We start from the raw sequence: 22,210 nt of genomic DNA, 5'->3' as shown, positions 1-22,210 counted from the left end.
AGTACAACACTGAAAAGAAGTGGTAAGAAAGATGTCTTTTTTCTCAATCTTAGCAGGAAGATGTTGAGTATTTTGCCATTAAATGTGTTGTTGGCTATACATGTTTTGTTTTTGTTTTTTGTTTTTTTTGAAACAGAGTCTCACTTTGTTGCCCAGGCTAGAGTGAGTGCCATGGCAAGAGCCTAGCTCTCAGCAACCTCAATCTCCTGGGCTCAAGCCATCCTACTGCCTCAGCCTCCCAAGTAACTGGGACTACAGGAATGCACCACCATGCCTGGCTAACTTTTTGTATATATTTTTTTAGTTGGTCAATTAATTTCTTTCTATTTTTAGTAGAGACGGGGTCTCGCTCAGCTTTGTTTCGAACTCCTGACCTTGAGCATCCGCCCGCCTCGGCCTTGGCCTCCCAGAGTGCTAAGATTACAGGAGTGAATTGCCACGCCTGGCCTATACATGTTTTTTTGTTGATGGTCTTTTTCAGCTCAAGAAAGTTTTCTTGTATTCCTAATTTGCTGATTTTATCATGAATGGGTTTTGAATTTTGCCAAATACCATTTTTACTTCTATTGAGGTGGTCATACTTTTTTCCGTTTATTCTGTTGAAAGTGATCTATATTGATTTTTTTTTTTTTTTTTTTTTTTTTTTTTTTTTTGGAGACAGAGTCTCGCTTTGTTGCCCAGGCTAGAGTGAGTGCCGTGGCGTCAGCCTAGCTCACAGCAACCTCAAACTCCTGGGCTTGAGTGATCCTTCTGCCTCAGCCTCCCAAGTAGCTGGGACTACAGGCATGCGCCACCATGCCCGGCTAATTTTTTATATATATATCAGTTGGCCAATTAATTTCTTTCTATTTATAGTAGAGACGGGGTCTCGCTCTTGCTCAGGCTGGTTTTGAACTCCTGACCTTGAGCAATCCGCCCGCCTCGGCCTCCCAAGAGCTAGGATTACAGGCGTGAGCCACAGCACCCGGCCTATATTGATTTTTTAATCAACCTTTAGTCCCAAGGATAAACCCCACTTTATTATCATTCATTATATTTTTATTCAATTTGGTAATATTTTCAGATTTTTTTTGTCTCTGTCATGAAGGGTATTTATTTGTAGTTTTACTTTGTATTGTTTTTAGATTTGTTATCAAAGTAATACTGGCCTCATAAAGTGAGTTGGGAGATGTTACCTAATTATCTTCTGCAAGTTGCATGTGATCAGTATTCTTTTTTATTTCTTCCCCAAATTTATTAATGATGTGAACTCTGTCAGGTATCTTCATTGGAAAACCACCTGTGAAAAGTAGCTTCCACAGTATTTCTTTATGTAGACTTCTGGAATTCTTTTTGACTTCCTCTTTGTGGTATTTTGCTCTATAAATTTCAGTTGCTTCAACCTCTTGGAATTTTGACCACTGTCCTCTCTATTCATTATGACTTTTGAATAATAATGCTGAATATTGACCCAACCAAAGTTAGGGTAAAAGGTTAGGAAGTGGACTTGGGATGTGTGATAAGGAAGGCTGAAAAAGCTAAATCTTCAACTTGCATAACATGATAATATTTAAAACTGAAAAATCAAAGAGAAGCAATACAAGCAAGTTTTTTAGAGACATTGTAGTAAATGACAAAATTATCTAAAAGAGTCAACATGATTATTTCTAGGGAGAGACAACTAGTGAGAAAGAGGGAGGAAATTGGGGACTGTTCTTTTCCCTAATAAAAGTTGTAGAAGTGATTGACTAGGAGCATTTATAAGAAAAATATCAATGAAACAAGGGAAAAAAGATTTAGTGGACAAATGGAAATAATAGGAAAAAAATTTATTAATACTGATATTAGTCATAATAAAATTCAAGATCAAACATTTTATTTTTATTTTTTTTTATTTTGGCATATTATGGGGGTACAGATTTTAAGGTTTCAATAAATGCCCATTTTCCCCTCCCCCCCAAGTCTGAGTCTCCATCATGACCATCCCCTAGATGGTGCACATCTCACTCATTATGTATGTATATACCCGCCCCCCTCCCCCCTCCCACCTGCCCAATACCCTATTACTGTAGTACCTATGTGTCCACTTAGGTGCTACTCAGTTAATACCAGTTTGCTGGTGAGTATATGTGGTGCTTGTTTTTCCATTCTTGGGAAACTTCACTTAATAGTATGGGTTCCAGCTCTAACCAGGAAAATATAAGATGTGCTATGTCACCATTGTTTCTTAGAGCTGAATAGTACTCCATGGTATACATATACCACATTTTATTAATCCATTCTTGGATTGATGGACACTTGGGCTGTTTCCACAGCCTTGCAATTATGAATTGTGCTGCTATAAACATTCGAGTGCAGGTGTCTTTTTTGTAGAGTGTCATTGGATCTTTTGGGTAGATGCCCAGCAATAGGATTGCTGGATCAAATGGTAGATTCACTTGTATCGCTTTAAGATATCTCCATATTGCTTTCCACAGAGGTTGAACTAGTTTGCAGTCCCACCAGCAGTGTAGGAGTGTTCCTCTCTCTCCGCAACCACGCCAGCATTTATTGTTTGGAGATTTTTTGATAAAGGCCATTCTCACTGGGGTTAAGTGATATCTCATTGTGGTTTTGATTTGCATTTCCCTGATGATTAGAGATGTTGAGCATTTTTTCATATGTTTGTTGGCCATTCTTCTGTCTTCTTTAGAAAAGTTTCTGTTCAAGTCCTTTGCCCACTTTTTAATGGGGTTATTTGATTTTTTCTTCCTAATTTTCGTGAGTTCTAAGTATATTCTAGTTATCAGTCCCTTATCGGATGCATAGGATGCAAAAATTTTCTCCCATTCTGTAGGTTGTCTGTTTACTTTCATGACTATTTCTTTGGCTGTGCAGAAGCTTTGTAGTTTGATCATGTCCCATTTATTTATTTTTGTTGTTGCTGTGATTGCCTTTGGGGACTTCTTCATAAACTCTTTGCCCAGGCCGATGTCTAGGAGAGTGTTTCCAACTTTTTCCTCTAGAGTTCTAATAGTTTCATACCTTAGGTTTAAGTCTGTTATCCAGCGTGAGTTGGTTTTTGTGAGAGGTGAAAGGTGTGGGTCCTGTTTTAGCCTTCTACAGGTGGCTATCCAGTTTTCCCAGCACCATTTATTGAAAAGGGATTCTTTACCCCAGCATATATTTTTGTCTGCTTTGTCAAAGATTAGATGGCTATATGAGGATGGTTTTATATCAGGATTCTCACATCTGTTCCACTGGTCAGTATTCCTATTTTTTTGTCAATACCATATTGATTTAATTACTACAGCTTTGTAGTATAGTTTGATATCTGGCATATTAATGCCTCCCATTTTGTTTTTGTTGCCTAGAATTGCTCTTGATATTCGGGGTCTTCTTTGGTTCCATACGAAGCGTAAAATTATTTTTTCTATATCTGTGAAGAATGCTGATGGGATTTTAATAGGTATTGCATTGAATCTGTAGATCAGTTTGGGTAGTATAGACATTTTGATGATATTGAGTATGCCAATCCACGAGCATGGAATGGATTTCCATCTGTTTACATCTTCTGCTATTTCCTTCCTCAGTGTTTCATAGTTCTCCCTGTAGAGGTCTTTTACCTCCTTGGTTAAGTATATTCCTAGGAACTTTAATTTCTTTGTTGCTATGATCAAACACATTTTAAAAGAGCAAAAGGAATTTTTCTTACTGATAAAACATCCACAAATTCATGAATCTTTATTTAACAGCAAAGCTTTGAAGTATATTGAGGCGTTATAATCAGGAGAAACATGACATCAATATTCATAATGGACCTTAATGCCTATATTTTAGAAATTGACAGATAAAGCATACAATAAAAAGAAAATGGAGAATTTTAGTAACTCGGCAAAATGTGTGTGTGTGCATAATGTTATACAAAACTTTAAATACAAGAGCAGTGGTCACAAAAATTGACTATTAGGTCACAGTGGAAATATTAGCCATTTCCAAAAGGTAGAGCTCGCTTGTGTATTTTTAAAAATTTCTTCTGCCTAAGGTTTGTAGAACTTTTTGAATCTCTGGGCTGCTGAGTTTCCTTAGTTCTAGAAAGAAATTAAGCTGTTACTTCAAATATTACCTTTTTTTTCTATCCTCTAGGGCTAAATATTTTCAGATCTTTTTACTGTCTTCCGTGTCTCTTAATCTCTTATGTTTTTTCTATCTTCTCTTTAATGGGTTAATAGATAATGTCTTCTGATCTATCTTCATGTTTGAATAGTTTCTTCTTTGGGTCCAATCTGCTGCTATATTTGTCCATTGAGTTTTTGATGATTTTTGTGTTTTCTACAAGAAATAGTTGCTCTTTATTCATACTTGCTATTATTTTTAAATAGATTCTTATACTCTGCAGATATTTTCAAGCTTATTACATCTTATTTATTTATCTATTTTTAAGACAGAGTTTAGCTCTGTTGCCCTGGATAGAGTGCATTGGCCTCTTCATAGCTCACTGCAACCTCAAACTCCTGGGCTCAAGTGATTCTCCTGTCTTAGCCTCCCAAGTAGCTGAGAGTATAGGCACGTGCCACCATAGCTGGCTAACTTTTTCTGTACATCTTTTTAAAACAGATGAACATAATTGTTTTAAAATATTTATTCAGTAATCAGGTAGCTGAAGTCTATGGGGGGATGTTTCTGTTGGTTATTCATGTGGTTTTCTTTCTATATGTGCTTAGTTAATGTGGCTGCTTCCTAGTCATTGTCATTGAGAAAATTATCTGTACATTCCCCAAAGCCTAGGATGGATTTGCCCTCCTCTTGAAAGGCTTTCATTTGCCTTCTGTAGGATCCTATAAACATTGCATTAGGGATACTGCATGCTTGAAGATCTTTGATCAAGATACACATCTAGGGGTGTAACTCTTACCTAGGGTTGGCTTCGATAATTTCTCAAGTGTGGTTTCCCCTACCTTCTTTTATCTTATTCTGACCTCTCTGTAGTTTGTTCTTATCCTGAGACTATCCTTTGGTTTATAGTTTGTTTTTATTCTGAGATTACCTTTTGGAAGTTGGCTGGGTCTCATCTTGGGGCCATTCTTGTCAAAGACTCTCCACCTTGGACTGGCCTTGGGCTTTGAATGCTGCTTCTTTCCCCTCATTTTTGAAACAAAGCTAGGAGCAATCCATATGTTTGATACATTCAGGGAGTGGATCATGGCCATTCTGCCGTGTTTCCCCGAAAATAAGACCTACCAATAAAATAAGCCCTAGCAGGATTTTTAAGCATTTGTGCAATATAAGCCCTACACCAAAAATAAGACCTAGTGATGGGTGTGGTTACGCAGCGGATCTGCACAAGCCATGCATTTCATCGAGGAGCAGTAAAGAAGACGAGCAGCCCTTCCCATCTGCCCCATCGTGACAGCTACTATCCCAGAGGTGACCGGAAAGGTGCAGGCAGCCCCACCAACAAGGTCGGCTCCCCCTGTCAGGTCCTGGCCATTCTGTGAATGCTGCAAACTGAGGCTTTGAGGGGAAAATAATACATCCCCTGAAAATAAGCCCTAGGGTGTCTTCTTGAGGAAAAATAAATATAAGACCCTGTCTTATTTTCAGGGAAACACAGTAGATGTTAGTGAAGAGCAACAGCTTTCACTCCAAAAGGAGCTACCCTGAAATCCAGAAGTAGAAAACAGCTTTTCTGTGTGCAAATGAAAAATTTAAGTGATCTTATAGAAAGGTATTTTAATTGGTTAACAGATAGTTCATTTTTATACTTTTTCATGCTTGTTATACAAGTTTTATATTTGTGCCTTTACAGCTCCAAATAGCTTCAAGGCAGATTAAGATTTGATGAAGAGAATTAATATGGGCATAGAAAAGTAAGTGAAAAGGAGAGTAAGTGGATAAGAAGTTTTCAGAAGAAACATTGAAAAAAACTTAAATGAAGACTACATAATTGAGGAATTGAACTTATTTTAATAGATCTTTAACCATTTGATTCCTTAAATTAAAAAGCAATAAATAATTTATTTTTTAATCCAGAATGCAAGGTTTTTGTTTTTGTTTTTAGGTGATTTGCTTTGTTTTTTTAGGCAATTAGCAGTGCCACATTTCTAATTACAGAGAGTAGCTTGGTGTTCAGTTGGCACATATTTATTGAGCTCCTAAAATGAGCCATAATAAATTTATATTTGATCCTGGAGAACGTCCTAAAGTCATACAAAAGTCAGGTAAATTACTAACCTATTTTGTCTGTCTTCCACTCACGAATAAGTTAAGACTATACCAAACAGGACCAATTAGCTAAGAGATTCAGATTTCTTCATGTGGAAGTTGAATAGTAAGGTACTTATATCCTATAGAACCATTAAGAATTACACCTGAATCTTTTTTAGGTAACAAAGTCTAGTTTATTGATGATAAGGTAAACTATGAAGAGTTGAAGGTTCTTAAAATGCAGTAAGTTAAAGTTAAAAATGGGCATAAACAGGAAAGAATAGGGGGTTTGGAGACCTTAGGATATATGTTAGTAGAAGTTGAGGACCATAAAGTAAAATCACACTTTACTGCCTTCAGCATCAGTCTGAGTAAGTTCACGCATTAAAGATTTTTTATTGGCTTTTATTTTTTGCTTGTGTGTTAAGATATGAAAGTAACTTCACGTTAAAGGAATAAGGTTTCAGGCTTGTGAAATTTCTTTCACTCTTGTTTCTACTTTTTTTCTTGTTGGCATTGTTTCTGCTGTCCCCCATTCTTGTATTTTGATAGGTACAAGTCCTAACCAGTTGTGTTTCCTGTTCTTGGAATCTCTTTATACCCAGTTTTAAATATTGCTGTATTTAATGTGCTCCATCTTCCATTTATCATTAACAGTATTTATTAGTAGTTATAATAATTGATTTTTAGAATGCTTATGTGCAGGACACAGTTTTAATCACTTTAGAAGTGTATTATCTATTTTAACTCTCACTGAAACACTCAAATAAAATACTGAAATTTCCAGTTTACAGGTGAGAAGATAGAGGCACGAAGGTCACATAACTTAGCCAAAACGTCTATTAGATAGTGAAGGGTGAGATAGAATTCACAGCTAGGTATTCTGACTCCACAGCTCTTCTCCAGAACACAAGTAGCCTTGGCATTAGCAGTAAGAATGAAAATGATATCATAATGCTGAGAAGGAAAAGATCAAAGACATACAACAATGAAATTTGCTAATGTTTATTAAGGGATAACTATGTTCCAGGAATAATACTAATTGCTTTATGAGTGTTATTTTGTCTTTACACCAACCTTTAAGATTGTTTTCATTTAACTTTGAGAATACTGAGGCATAGTTTCATTAACTTGCCTACAGCCACATGTTAGTAAGTGTTGAAACTAAATTCAAACTCCTGAGCCAGAGTATATATTGTTATTTATTTGCCCATCTCTCTCCCTCTTGCACCGGGAATGTGTAATTTCATTAATCTTCCGGCACATAGTAGGTTTTCATTAAATATTTGTTTATTATAATATGTAAAACCTATATTTAGATGAGAGACCTTATACTCTTCACCTCTTACACAGCACCTTAGAAGCTAATTCTTCCCATGAAACATGTTGGATACTCTTGGGGATACCAAGATTGGTTTGTTGTCGTTGTTTTGTTTTAAACCTTTGGTGTTGAGTTTTAGCACTAAAGGTGGTCCCTGTTAAGTTTTAGCACTAAAGGTGGTCTCTCCAAAAAATAAGTATTTTTAGAACTATTTTAACATTTACCTTTTGTTAAATAAAAAAATATTTTTAAGCAATTAAAACATTCAGAAAATAACAAATAACCACATATATACCATCTGGAATTAGATAATTGTTATTCATGCAGTTTTCCCTACTAATTTATTTAATACTAACCTCTGTGTTTGTTTTATGCTTAAAGCCATATCCAGAAGACCCAGCAGTTTATAAACCACTCTCTCAAGAAGAACTGCAAAGGATAAAGAATGAGAAAAAACAGAAACAAAATGAGAGAAAACAGAAAATATCAGAAAATCGCAAGCATTTGGCTAGTGTACGTGTTGTACAAAAAAACCTCGTCTTTGTTGTAGGTCTGTCTCAGCGCTTAGCAGACCCAGAGGTAAGTCGTCTTCTCTTTTCTTTGTCATCTTGATAGTTTTTCTGTTTACTTACCTTATTTGAAAATAAACAGTTGACTCTGCTCAACTGTCAGATTCCTCTGAAAATGTTAAATCTTAGGAGAAAATAAGAAATGACTTCTTAATAATTGCTAAAAACCAATGACCAGTTGTGATCTTAGGCAAGTGTCTTAATCGTTCTTAGCCTCAGTTTCTTAAGTTGTAAAATTAAAGAGTTGAACTAGATTTCTAAAGACCCCTTTAGTGCCAAAAGTCTGTGAAAATTGGGTAATGATTCTTTTGCTGTTAGGACTATCATGTGACATGAATATTCTTTCTTTCCTCTTTTCTGTAGCTGTATAACGATCAACAATGGAGATGCAGTTACTTGAACCAACTAGAGATCTTAGTAACTTGCATTGCTTAATTTATCCTTCCAAAGTAGTTATTCTTGGTTTTTCAGAACTGTTGTTGTGCTGGATAATTATTCTTAACTTATTGTAAGACAGTTTGGAGGAAAGGGGGAGAATTTGATAAAGTGAAATTAAGGACAGTTCTTTGTCGTTCTTTTGGAGGCAGGGGAGATCTTAACCTTTTTGTTTACTACCTCTTTTTTTCTACTTCCACCACCAGCCTTATTAGAGTAATGTCAAACTCATATTTTCCTTGAGACCCTTGGATACGCATCTACTAATTTTTAGTTTCTGGTATACCATGAGGTGCTGACTAGATTTTGGGGAAGGCAAATGGAAGAAGCTTTTAGACAGCAAGAGTGTTTTCTTAAGTAGGAGAGAGCTAGATTTTAGGGATCTTCTAAAAGTACTTCTTGAAAAGGGATTAAGTAAGATTCATTATGGTTCCAATCAGGGGGAGGGTTTTGTAGTGAATGTGCTTGAGGAGGTAGGAACCTTTCTTCATGCTAAGGGCCCAGGAGTAGGAACTTTAAGGAGTATGATATCTGTTTTTATAAAACTTAATTTAGAGAGAATAATAAATACTTATTTACAAAGAATTTACTTCAAAAATCAATAGAAGTGAGTCAGGGAAATGTTACTAAGAAGGATCTATCATGAACAATAAACCAGAAGGCAACTCACAAATTATTAGGACCTAGGTCCAGGAATGCTGTCAATGGGGGAATTGTGTGATACTCAGGAGACCAAATTCTTTCCAGAGCCAAAGGGAATGGTCTAAAGTTTATACAGTAAAATACTTCCTCAATAAGAAATGTTAAGAAGAGAGCTCATTTTAGGCCTGTGACTCAACTTCAGCAACCAGTTCTCCCTTCATTTTAGCTGTTGGTTACTCCCCAGGCAGCCAGAATCCCACCTCACCCTTGACCATTTCCTTGAACACCACCTCAACTTTGCACTAACCCTTTTATCTCCCTCTTTCAACTGCCTTTTTTTTTTTTAACCAAGAGGGCACTTCTGCCTCTATTTACTCCTACTAATCCTGTTGTTTAGAATCTACTTTTGCCTTATTGAAACTGAATTTTTATCTTGATATGAGACCTCTTGGATATGGATGTACTTGTTTTTAGTAATACATCTTTGATTTGGTCAGCTGTAGCACTGGAGGTTTATGAAGCAGCACTCAAAAGCTGGATGTAATTAAGCCATAGATTGAATCTGATTTTGGATTATGGGTTTCCTACCTCTTTTTTTGTGTCTGTGATTTATAAGTTTTTATTTACTTATAGAGATCTCTTTTTTCCATTTCAAATAACTCCAGTAAGATTAATTTGAAGACCGATTATACAGAAGGAAATTAATCTAGGTGGTGATTAGTGAGAGAGCATTTTATCTTAAGTCTATTTAAAAAATTACTAGTTTCATACTTTTGAAATCATTGTTGCTTGGTGGAGGACAATGAATTTTTTTCAACATTGGTTACTTTCATTTATTTCTCTTGAAAGCCTAGGAAGACCAGAGACAAGTGTTTTATTTTTTATTAAATACTACCACTTTAAAATATCTTTTAAAATTCATTTAATTTGTCTATATAACCTTTTCAGTTTTTGGAAAACTTAAAGTTGACTTCACCGAAAACTCAAAAGAATTTTCAAATTGTTAGTGTTACTTTCAAAGCAAAGAAGATCCATATAGTTTACTTAGCTTTTGGATGATGAACAATTTGATATTTGACTAAATTCCGATTAACAAAATGTGGGAGAGTTTAAGAATAATTAAGGCTTAGTTTGAAAATAATTTTTGTACATCAGAAAGCTTCATGCCAAGATTGTCAAATATATTCATTTATTGGTTAATAGAAAAACTATCTTAGAAGACATGGCAATTAGAGGCAGTGATTAGATTATAGACAGTGATGATCTTCAGATTCTAAGTCCTAAAATTGTAGATTTATAGTGACCTAATTCATTTATTCTGAAAATTAATTCTTGAATACTTAACATGTGCTAGGCATTTTCATGTTGGAAATAAAGTAGTTAGCAAGCCAGACACAGTCTTTACCCTTAACAGGCTTACAGACTAGTGGGGAAGACAATTTCAGTGCTTACATGTGTGTTAAGCATTATAAAAAGGGAAGTACACAGCTCTTTGGGAACATATAACAGTTGAGTACTTAATGTGGAGAGTCACAAAGCCTCTCTAAGGAAGGATAATTAAGGTAGGCTTGAAGAATTAATAGGTGTTAGCTAGGCAGCATATATGAACAGTAGTTTCCCAGTGTGGTAGCCTGAGAGAACAGCTTGTTTGAGAAACGAAAAGACTTAAGAGACACAACAGTTCATTTTACAAATAAGAAACTGAGGCAAAGAGAATTTGTGTGACTTGCCTATGGTCTTACAGCTCCTGTTCCACTGTATACTGATGATTGGGCCAGTTGTTCACCCACCCATTCATTTATACTCTTCTATCCATCTGATTACCAAGTTTTTGTTTTTCTCTGTAGTGTCCATGAATACTTGACTGTGTTCCCAAAGAATATATAGCAAGACATTTTAGTCATTAGGCATACCATTGGATATTTATAATTCTGTCATATGGCCTTTTATAGTCTGTTAGTACTAAAACTGGCCCACTGTGAGGTAAATACATGACAGCAAGTATTTAGATAATGTGCTGATGTACAGGGTACTCTGTCTACTTCCCTGACCCTTTACTTTATTCACTAGAATACTATTTTGCTGGTTATTTAGGCAGAATCTGAAATGTTCAAGTTAATATGGAGAGTTTAAATTCTTTGAATTTCCCCTGCTTGGGCAGCCTGTTTCTTAACAGCCACTAGTCATTTGCTAATACTTTGAGGCCCACTAGTGTTATATATTCATGTAATTCTTTTTGTTCAATACTAAGACAGTTCAGTTTTTCAGTAAACAGTTACTGAGTACCTACAGTAAGGCACCACATGACACTGAGCATAAACTGGATAAGCAGGGTAGTACCTGCTTATTTACAAAAGTAACAATACACAGGAGAAGTACTGTAGGCTATGGAGGCACAAAGGATAGCACCTGACCTTGGGAGGGAGGTAACTACCCCTCTGCTATCTTTGGGGTAAAGTGCTTCTGGTACAGGAACTGTACAAATGCTTCTGGATGAAAAAGACCTCAATCTACAAGTGATTTGTTTGACTGGAAGATTAGAGTGCAATGGTGAGAGATGAGGTTATCAAGGTAAGTGGTGATGAATCATGAAGGGCTTTCTAACCATGCTAAGGAGTTTGCTCTTTATCCTAAAGGCAGAGGAAAGCTGTTGAATATTCTTATGAACAGTGACATAGCTAGGTTTGTGCTTTGAAAATATCTTTCTAGCTGCAGTGTGAACGTGTCAGTGTAATTATATACCAGTCTCATGTTATTGTGAAGATGTTATACCCAAATGTTGGCAAGGGACTGTTTCCATAAACCAGTGATATTCACACTTACCAGATTCAGTGCCCACTTTTTAAAAACTAGTATTTTATAATATCCCTTGACTTTCTTGAAATGACTTCTTGATAATATAATTTGTCTACACACATAATTTGAAAAAAATATATAACGGAGAAATAAAAGGAAAGTAAATATGGAAAGACTACTTCTACATGTAAATTCTTGGGCACTGCTGCTTGAGAACCTTGCTATTCCAAGTATGATTTCTGGGCCAGTAGCATTAGTGATAGGTTATTATGCCCACTATCAGGCACTGCCTCAGACCTACTGGATCTGAATCTGCATTTTAACTAGACTTATGTGTATTCAAGTTCTTGAAATATTATTTTACACCACATAATAAAGTAGTAAGATTCCAGCACTATTTATAGAATCACTGAGAGTGACAACTACAAATGCAGATTGTTATAGGTGTATATATTGGCAGCTCAGCTTCCATGAAATGCCAATGATGTGATTTTTCTGAAAAAATCTTAGTAAAATTTCAACCAAAGCATGTGTAGACTTCCTTTGATTATATATTATCTACTTTTCTATACATTTAATGTATGTCAAAACTAGGAAAATACTTTGTGTTTATATGTAATATGGATTTGTTTCTAGGTTCACTTAATTATAAACAGGCTTCCTCAGCTTCATGAACATCTTGCAGGACATTGAAAAGTTATGCAGGACTGTTCTTTATTGTGCAGGGCTAACCATGAGCCTTGTAAGATATCCCTGGGTCCTATCCACTGAACACTAGTAGTGTATCCCAGTTGCTTTTACAGTTTCCCCCAACACAGGCTTCCACAAATTTCCAAAATGCCCCCTGAGTGTTTCCCTCATTTGAGAACCACTGTCATAAAGTCACATATATGAGATGCTGATACGGGATAACCTGTGACCAGCCTGAACCCCTTGGAGCAGGTATTTGAGCTGTGAGGCCAGTTGCTGAGTTGGTTTACATCCAGCTGTAATATTGGATGCAGTTCCAAACTCTACTTGCCAGGAAGCATTTTCAAACTATACTCTTCCCTATCCTTCAACCCAGAAACTTTGTTTGGAATAACCCGAGGGTCCTTGCACTAGCCATTATTACTATCATATCCTTCAGGGGATTTGAATGGAAAAAAGATTAAAGACCAGTGTAATCAGCTCATCTTCTAGTACATTAAAATTGGCTGTAGCAAACATCACAACCCTGTACTTATAAGCACCTACAATAAAATATGGTAAGATTAATGACTTTACATGGATTAAGTTGAAGACTAAGAATTAATGGTACACCAACCATAGACTATTTCATGAAGCTTTGATTCTATGCAGAACATTGTAGCTAGATTATAAGTGTGTAAGAATATTATCAAACATTGAGAGAGAGGTTGTTATTTGGAGAAATTTTAGGAATGGTTGGTCTAAAGGTAAATTCTAGGAAAACCACAAATTAATTTTGAAGTAATTACAAATCATGGGAGAGGGTTTTCTGGTCTCTTCTCTTCTCTTCTCTTCTCTTCTCTTCTCTTCTCTTCTCTTCTCTTCTCTTCTCTTCTCTTCTCTTCTCTTCTCTTCTCTTCTCTTCTCTTCTCTTTTCTCTCTCTTCCTTCTCAGGCAGGTTTTCTGGTTTTGTTTTTTAATTTTTTGTAGAGATGGCATCTTGCTGTGTTGCCCAGGCTGGTCGCAAACTCCTGGCCTTAAACTATCCTCCTACTTCAGCCTCTCAAATTTCTGGGATTATAGGCATGAGTCACTACACCCATAGGAGAGGTTTTTGTATCAAGTTACATACTGGTCGAATTAGCCAAGGTTAAGTTTGTAAAAGAAGCTAAAAGAATTCACATAGTGATCACAAAGTGAAAGGGGTGAGATAAGTATGAGGGAGAAATAACCACCAAGAAGTAACCAAGTAATAAAAAAAGAAGTGTACAAATTTGTTTCGCAAATGTCATTTAGCAGGAAAAGAGGGAACAATAACCCACAGGGCAGTTCAGAAATGCTGAAATTGATAATAGGAAACTATATACACAATGATAAATCATAAAGCATAGGTCGAGGGGGCACTCTGTTTTATTTTGAATTTGTAGCTTATTATCAGTATTTTAATGTATATCAAATATTATATGCAATAGCTTTATGAGTAAGGACTAGTCTACTTACATCTGTTCTTTCAGTTCTATCCCTGCTGTAATATGTAATTTTGGTCATAGTTTTGAGATTTACTTTCTTACAAGGATCATTTATTAATAATAGTGTAGTTAAGATCTTTGATCTATTTTATGTTTAAAAATACTGTGAAGGTAAGATCTCCTCATATTATTGGTATGATATTAGAACATAGTAGGCAATAGCAAACTTAATGAATCTCAGTTTCTATTCAGTGGGTCAAAAAAGAATAGCTGTTAAACTCTTGATGTCTTGTAAGTTTAGCTATACAAATTGCAGTTAGGAAGTAGTCACATTTGTTAGAAAACTTTAAACATTAATATTTTCACTGAAGAGGGATGGTGAATGTTCCCATTATAAGGATAAAGTTGATGAAAATGGGGACAGTTTATACCTTATTTCTTCTTCTTTTATAGGTTTTAAAACGACCAGAATATTTTGGGAAGTTTGGTAAAATACATAAAGTTGTCATCAATAATAGCACATCATATGCAGGCTCACAGGTAACTAATTATAGGGATTTTTGCCTTTCCTCCCTATGGTCTGGGCTTGACCTGGGCTGTTCAGAAGGAAAATTTGCTTTCTGTGATTAGAAAGCTTGAGGTACATGGACTTAAACAGTGTAGTGACCTCTGTTGGTGGGGTGGGGGAATTTTTGGTGCTCATTTGACCCTTCTAAGACTTAATAGTAAGTTGACAGTAGTAAGGGGGAAATAGTAAAACAAAGATTTAGTGATGGAGTGAAGGGGAGGGGTAGTTGAGTCTGTTATCAGGCAATCTGATAGATAGGGATTTCTAATTCATAGTATTTTTAGATATTAAAGACTTAATGGAACATCTTTGTTATGCTGGTATTAGCAGATAGAATACTGTTTGTTATAGTATTTATTTTTGACAAAACACAATAGGACACAGTATCTTTAAATCTGATTTTTAAAAATCTGTAAATTTCAAATTTTTTAACCTTGACGAGCCTGTCAAATGACTTTTTAAAAAAATAAATACCAAGCAAAAGATAATATTTTATTCATATATGATAGTCTACTTTAAATCAGATAAAACCCATTAAGTGTGATTGCTTTTACATGAGCTAGTATAGTATTTAATCAAAACTGCTACCACTTCTAATTATTGTCATTACTATTAATAATAGTAGTAGTGAAGGTCTTTAGAATTTCCTAGATTGTAAGACAGTTTTTTTTAAGTGTTGTTTAATTTGAAACTACTAACAGTGGAATGGGATGTTTTCACTTTAGGGTCCAAGTGCCAGTGCTTATGTAACCTATATCCGGTCAGAAGATGCTCTCAGAGCCATACAATGTGTCAACAATGTGGTAGTAGATGGCAGAACACTTAAGGTAATACAGTCCTCTTGTTATTTTTTTCTTTTAAAAGGGAAGGGATAAGATGTATAAGTTGAGGAGAATCTACCATTTATATATTAAATTTTAAGACTGTTAATTTTAAGATTGTGTCTTAGGTATTCTTACCAACCTATGATAACTAATTTGTTTACTGCTGACTTATATAGGGTTCTGTTTTGCTAGATAGGAATAAACACATTCATTATTAGGGGATAATCTTTACAAACCTCCCATTTTTACATATAATTTTGTGAAAATGAAACCATTATTCTTCTCATCAGAAATGGTAATGGTTCTAATTTTTTGTCCTTAAATATTTGGTCATTGATTTAGGTTTTAGCAAAAGGTCCCAACAATGCTTCATGTAAATAGAAGGATGGCATAATTAGAAAAAGGATTTGCCTTCTTGTGTGCCTAACCACTCATAACATGGAACAGATTTTTGTCTATCTCCTCTCTTGATATATAGGGAAGAAGATTTGGGTATTCAAGTTCTGGAAACCATAGATTGAGATGTTTTCTTTAGTTCTTCCAAATGAGCATCATCTGTAATAAATCCTACCAGTGATGGTACATTTCTGTAGCATTCGCAGCCATACTTCTTGTTTTGTCTCGTCTGTGCCTGGTTTTAGGTGAAGTGAAAACACTAAATATGGAAATTTTCATTGTGGTGTCAGTTCATATTTTGAGTCTTCTTTTCCCTTACCCCTTTTCTTCCTGCAGGCATCTCTAGGTACAACAAAATACTGCAGTTACTTCTTAAAGAATATGCAGTGTCCCAAACCCGACTGCATGTATCTACATGAATTGGGGGATGAGGCTGCAAGCTTCACAAAAGAAGAAATGCAGGTAGTAAAGTCATGTGAATTATCAACTTTGTAGAAAAGGGAGTACTTTTTCTTTATAAGTTATAATTATAAAAGCAAAAACTAAGGGGTTGATTTTTTTGAAAAAACAAGTATTAGTTTAAAGTAGCATTTTCTAAACAAAATGTTTCAAAAAATGTCAGTTCTGCAGGATATTGTTACAATAAAAATGGGTCTATGGTCAACTAAGTTTGAAAATGAAGATAAACAGGTTTCTTTTCTGTAGGACTTCTCAAAGTCTTTAATATGATAATACATGTGTAAGAGGGGGGTGTACAACCAGAACTTAATTGACCAAGGAAAGCACTTTGGTAAATGCTACTTTAAGGGGAATGTCAACAAAATGAAAGCTAAGTGGGATTCTGTACTTAAATTGGTTGTTTTGTTGGCCAATCTCTACTCTTTACAGAGCATATCAGAAAGTAATATTCTATCAAATGATACTAATAAGCTAACATTATTTTTATTACAGTGATTCTCCCAGTGAAAGTGTCCCCTGAATCATTATCCTGTAAAGGATGAATTGAAGGTTTAATATCCTATGTTCTTTTTTACATATCCTCTTCTCCTGTCTCCTTTCAATTTGTAGTATAAACATACCTTTACAAGTAAAAATATTGACCATACGGCATATTAAATGAGGATTATACCAAAGCACAATGCTGCACTTCCCTATTGTAGATGAGGACTTCAGATTGTTGCTGTGGACTTTTCAGGAATACTTCTCATGTAGAAGGTGGGGGGCATTCATTGCTACCTTTCATTCTCCAGGTCAAACTAGAGACAGTCTGATGGAGACGCCTTTAAGAGAATATTGTTAAATAAAATGAAGTATTACCTTTTTTGACTTGGAGCTAGTACAGATTAAATCCCATTATGATAAATTCACTGGAGTTTCTTGATAGTATGGTCTCTATGATTCAAAAACAATGTTAAAATAAGGTCTGTCTGATATTTAACAAGGATTTACTGATTTCTTCAGTGTATGCTTTTTTGTTTTGTTTTTTGAATGAAATTTAAGATGGAACCATTTCAAACTGAATTTTAGCTAGTGGTGGAGGTATACTTTACTGACATGTTCAGTTACAATGAAAATTTCTATCAAAGAATATCCAAGGCCCAATTGATCTCATTTAAAGGTTTAGTGGCCTGGGTGTGGTGGCTCACACCTATAATCCCAGCACTTTGGGAGGCCTGTGGTGGGGGCACATTGCTTGAAGCCAAGAGTTCAAGACCAGCCTGGGCAGTAGAGCAAGACCCCATCTCTACAAAAAAAATCTTAAAAATAGCTGGGTGTGGTAGCATGGGCCTATAGTCCTAGCTACTCAGGAAGCAGAGAGGCAGGAGGATCCCTTGAGCCTAGGAGTTCAAGGCTGCAGTGAGCTATGATCACACTCCTGCACTCCATCCTGGGTGACAGAGTAAGACCTTGTCTCAAGTCTTATTGAACAATAAAAGAAAATGTACGGACAGTCCTTTGGAACTCATTTGTAATGGGATTTAACCTGTCTTTATGAACTGCCCCTGTAGAGTCATTTTAATATCATCTTGAACTCTTTGTGGCTAATGAAAGCCATAATAACTCTTGAAATATTGATTGCAGAAAGAATTTTCAAGGCTTTTCATGTTTTAAAGATGTAAAATCCACATCTAAATGTATTTTTAAAAATAATTTAAAATTTATTTCATAGTATTGTCCTGAATTCATCCTGTTCTTCACCTGAGTTCAAATTACTTTGAAAAGGGATTTCTCTGTTAAAAACACTTCCTCGGTGTAGAAAGGAAATTTGAATAAGTTATATCATGGCAAAAATCAGAAAATCTTCCTTGTTACTTCTTAGTTCAGAATTTCGTACCATAGGAAATATTTATAGGTCCAACGGAAATAGGCAAATAGCCTCTAAGAACAGGGAACAATGCATTGTGCAGTACATGTGATACAGTTGTACTCAATTAAATGACATTGCCCTCACTTGTTATTGTTTTGCTTTTGTTTTGATCTGTTCCGTTTTGATTTTGCTGTAATATGTATTTAGACCATAATTTAAAAATAATTAACATCCCTGAAGGTAAGTAAAGATACTTTTCCAGTCATGATGTGCATTCAAATAGTAAAAAGTTACTCAAAGTAATTAATTTTATTATCATTTATTTTTGTGTATGATTAGCTTCCACAGTCTTTGCCTAATCTCTCCCATAACATTTGTAATGTTGCCTTCTGGTACAGCTACCCAACTATAGTAAATGCAGCATTCTCTTGTTGTATGTAGCAGTGGTCCCCAACATTTTTGGCACCCAGGATGAGTTTCATAGAAGACAATTTTTCCACAAAAGGTTGGGGGTGAAACTCAGGTGGTGATTCAAGCCATGGGTAGCAGCTGTAAATATAGATGAAGCTTCACTGGATCCTGCCTTGCCTAGCTACCTGCCACTCACCCTCGATTGCTTCTTTGTTGCTAGTCTCATGTCTAAATTTAAAGCATATAGGATGGGAGTTGGCAAACTTTTTCTTAAAAGGGACAGTTAGTAAATATTTTAGAGTTTATTAGTCTCTGTCACAACTGCTTCACTCTGCCTCTGTTGTAGTACTATCCCTCTGCCATTGTAACAGAATAGCAGCCATAGATAGTATGTAAATGAGTGGACATGGCTGTGTTCCAATAAAACTTTATTTATGAAAACAGGCGACTGGCTACAAATTGTTGACCCTTGGTCTAAAGTTTAAAATACATTTTTATTTTACTCTTGGTAGCAATGGAGGAAAGGAGAGAGTAAAAACAAATTAATGAAATTTTTGCTTAGTGTCAATATAGTAAAACTATTCATCTGTGACAATCTCTGAATTAAAAAGGAGATTAATTGATCAATTGATTGTTGTCGATTTTCAAAAAACTCAGTAATGACCTGTCATAAGACTTAATTCTTATACGAAAGATTTGAAAGTAGATTTAAATTGTACCTGTATAGCTTTTGAACTAGTGAAAATATTCTCTCCTTAATATGCTTTTCTATATAATAAAGAGGTTAATTTATGGAATATATATCATGTGATTTTATTGGAATTTTCATTGGTCTGGAAGTTTTGTGACGTCATCCTCACAGGTTTCTCTGACTCCACGAAAATACCCTGTATTTTCAATTTAGCATATATTTAATAATTCAGAAGGTAATTCAGTATTTTATACTAGCCATTTTGTGAATCCCACTGCAGTTTTAATTTCTTCTTTATTAGGCGGGTAAACACCAAGAATATGAACAGAAGCTACTTCAAGAATTATATAAATTAAATCCCAATTTTCTTCAGCTGTCTACGGGTTCAGTTGATAAGAATAAGAACAAAGTGACACCACTGCAGAGGTATGATACGTAAGTATTGATATTCACATACTCAGACATCTTACCTTCACATCTGTTAGTCTTTTCATTCTGTCTTTTTCAGGTAAAAGCCTGTTGACAAGGTCTGTCATTTATGCAAAATTGTTTAGATATATGGGAAATGTTGAGTGACAATTTCTGGGTTTGAATGTTTGCTGCCTGCTGCTCCCTGATAATACCTCAGACTAGCCTCTTGATGGCTTCACCTTTTGCAGCGATTTGCAGACTCCCTTGAGCCCAGGGAACACCCTCCTTCTTAAAAAGGAAATTAAAGGATGTTGGGTATAAAAGGCTCTTGTCTCCTAATTTAGGTTTTTTTTTCCCCCTGATATAACCAGGGGCGGAGGGTACTGTAAAAGAGAGAGTGCAGTTATCTCAAGGAAGCATTTTATGTTGGGGACACAAATATTGAAGGATATCTAGTCCCAAGATTACTAAAGTTATATTCTGTGAGTGAGGAGAGTATTCCATATTCAGAATCTTACTTAGGAGACCTGTCACCTCCTATCTTCCACCCCCAACATAGTTTTAGGTAGAGTATATTGCGTCAGTGCTTAAACAAATTTATAGTCTTTAGTACTGAGAGTCTCATTCTGATAAGGTGATCTTCATATCTTGGATTGTATTTGATTATGGCCTGTCAGAAAATTACGTAATTAAGAAATGTAATAATTTTAGGATTTTACTCTACTCTGAACATTCCATGAGTTTGATTTATTAGGAACTTTGTTCTATTTTTTTATTGATAAGTTTAACTTATATCAAATGAATTTTAAAAGTAAATAGCTATAATTAATTTGGATATGTTAACTGTCTTCTTTTTTAATTTTAAAGTTAAATTTTTCTAAGTGATGTTTTAATGTCTGGGTGTTAAATATTATAGCCCAATGTCTATTTAGTAATAAAATAATGTAACAACCATCTTTCAGATGTAGCTAATAATAACTACATGGATTTTTGTCTGAGTCCATTTCTTCAAAAAAATATTCTTATGTATCAATTTTTGAAGTCCTTGTTTATTCCCTTTGATAATAAATATTATTTAATATTAAAGGCTATTTAAATACTTATTTATACACATATACATACATACATATGTATGTATATGTGTATATAAATAGGCCACAAAGCAAAACATAAAGTTATTGTATAGTAAACTATGTGAAATTTGTTTATATCAAAGCTAAGAATAAAAGCTCAGTCTAAACAGAGATCTTTCTGGTTTGACAAGCTTTGATCTTTGCCTTTGATCTTTTGTACCCATCCTTTTCTAGCCCTGTATATTTATTTTGTGATGAACCATATGCTATTACTTATCTCATTGGTTGCCATCTCTTTAGTGCTTGGTATAAGAATGAGGTTATTGTAGTAAACATTTATTTCACATGCTTTTAACATTTATACACATCATTGTTCTCATTTAAAATGTTGTCATTCTAATTTAAGTCACATTCTGGATTTATAGCCCCTAGTGGTTTCAGAGCAAAATCTAAAATTTAGATGATCTCTTTGAGATAACATTTGTTATTTTCTGAATATAAAAGTAACATGTTTTCATTGAAGGAAATGTGAAAAATTTATGAAAGTATATAGAAGAAAATAAATATTGTATGAGATCTAAATACCCAGAGCTTTTCACTGAAAATTATTTGTGTTCAGCAGGCCCTGAATAACATCATTTCATTTAATGTTGTTTTGTTATAATGATGAGAAAAAAATTGACTCCCAGCCTGGGTCACTGTCTGGAGTTTGCATGTTCTCCTTATGTCTGTGGGTTTTTTCTGAGTACTCCAGTTTCCTCCCACATCCCAAAGCTGTGCATGCTAGGTGAATTGGAATCTCGGAATTGTCCCAGTGTGAATGAGTGTGGGCGTCAGTGTGAATGTGCCTTATGATGGAATGGCATCCTGTTCAGGATTGGTTGCTACCTAGCACCCTGAGCTGGGACAGGCTATGGGCACTGGTGACACTAAACTGAAATAAGTAGGTTGGAAAATGTATGAATGAATGAATACAAATTATAGTGAAATTAAAATTTTTATATGATGGTTACATAAATGCATGACAATAAATGATGTAGTATGAAAGTGCTCAGTGAGCCCACCATATTAGTTATGGTTTTTGTTTGAACTGTGTGGTGGCAGGAGGTGCTCCTTACAATTTTGACTTTGCAAACATTTGGTTCTTGATTTAACCCACCACTACTACAACCTCTGTCATTCACTGATTAACCAAAAATTGGGTAATTATCTTACTTGTTTTTATTAATCTTTCTTAAATGTATGTATAGCTCACATTTATTTCAGTTTTAATGTTAGAAGTGTTTGGAGTCTTTCTTTAAAAGTTTGGTGATGTTTATGTGATCAGAAGTACACTGTAGGAACATAACTTTTATTTACATAAATTAGCCTATGGTAAAATTGGCTTCATTCTATCTCGTTTTGCTTAAAGGTGTAGTTTCTAAGAACCTATTGATAACGTTAAATAAGGACTTTTCGTATT

General features: G+C 35.0%; 1 protein-coding gene across 6 annotated transcripts in view; it reads left to right on the top strand.

Moving 5' to 3' along the window:
• The window catches only part of CNOT4 (CCR4-NOT transcription complex subunit 4), a 123,653-nt gene that overhangs the window by 54,510 nt on the left and 46,933 nt on the right, over positions 1 to 22,210 (top strand). For 3 of the 6 annotated variants that reach the window (XM_012744715.2, XM_012744717.2, XM_012744719.3), the window contains exons 3-7: positions 7,868 to 8,065; positions 14,520 to 14,606; positions 15,360 to 15,461; positions 16,191 to 16,316; positions 19,566 to 19,690. In XM_012744715.2, the coding sequence (XP_012600169.1) occupies positions 7,868 to 8,065; positions 14,520 to 14,606; positions 15,360 to 15,461; positions 16,191 to 16,316; positions 19,566 to 19,690 (638 nt within the window). Of the gene's footprint in view, positions 1 to 7,867; positions 8,066 to 14,519; positions 14,607 to 15,359; positions 15,462 to 16,190; positions 16,317 to 19,565; positions 19,700 to 22,210 lie in introns of all 6 variants that reach the window. The other 3 variants (XM_012744713.2, XM_012744716.2, XM_012744718.3) reach the window with 1 other exon arrangement.

This window comes from Microcebus murinus, chromosome 9 (genome assembly GCF_040939455.1).
Source record: "Microcebus murinus isolate Inina chromosome 9, M.murinus_Inina_mat1.0, whole genome shotgun sequence".
NCBI classification, from domain to species: Eukaryota; Metazoa; Chordata; class Mammalia; order Primates; family Cheirogaleidae; genus Microcebus; species Microcebus murinus.
This window is presented reverse-complemented; position numbering and strand designations above follow the sequence as displayed.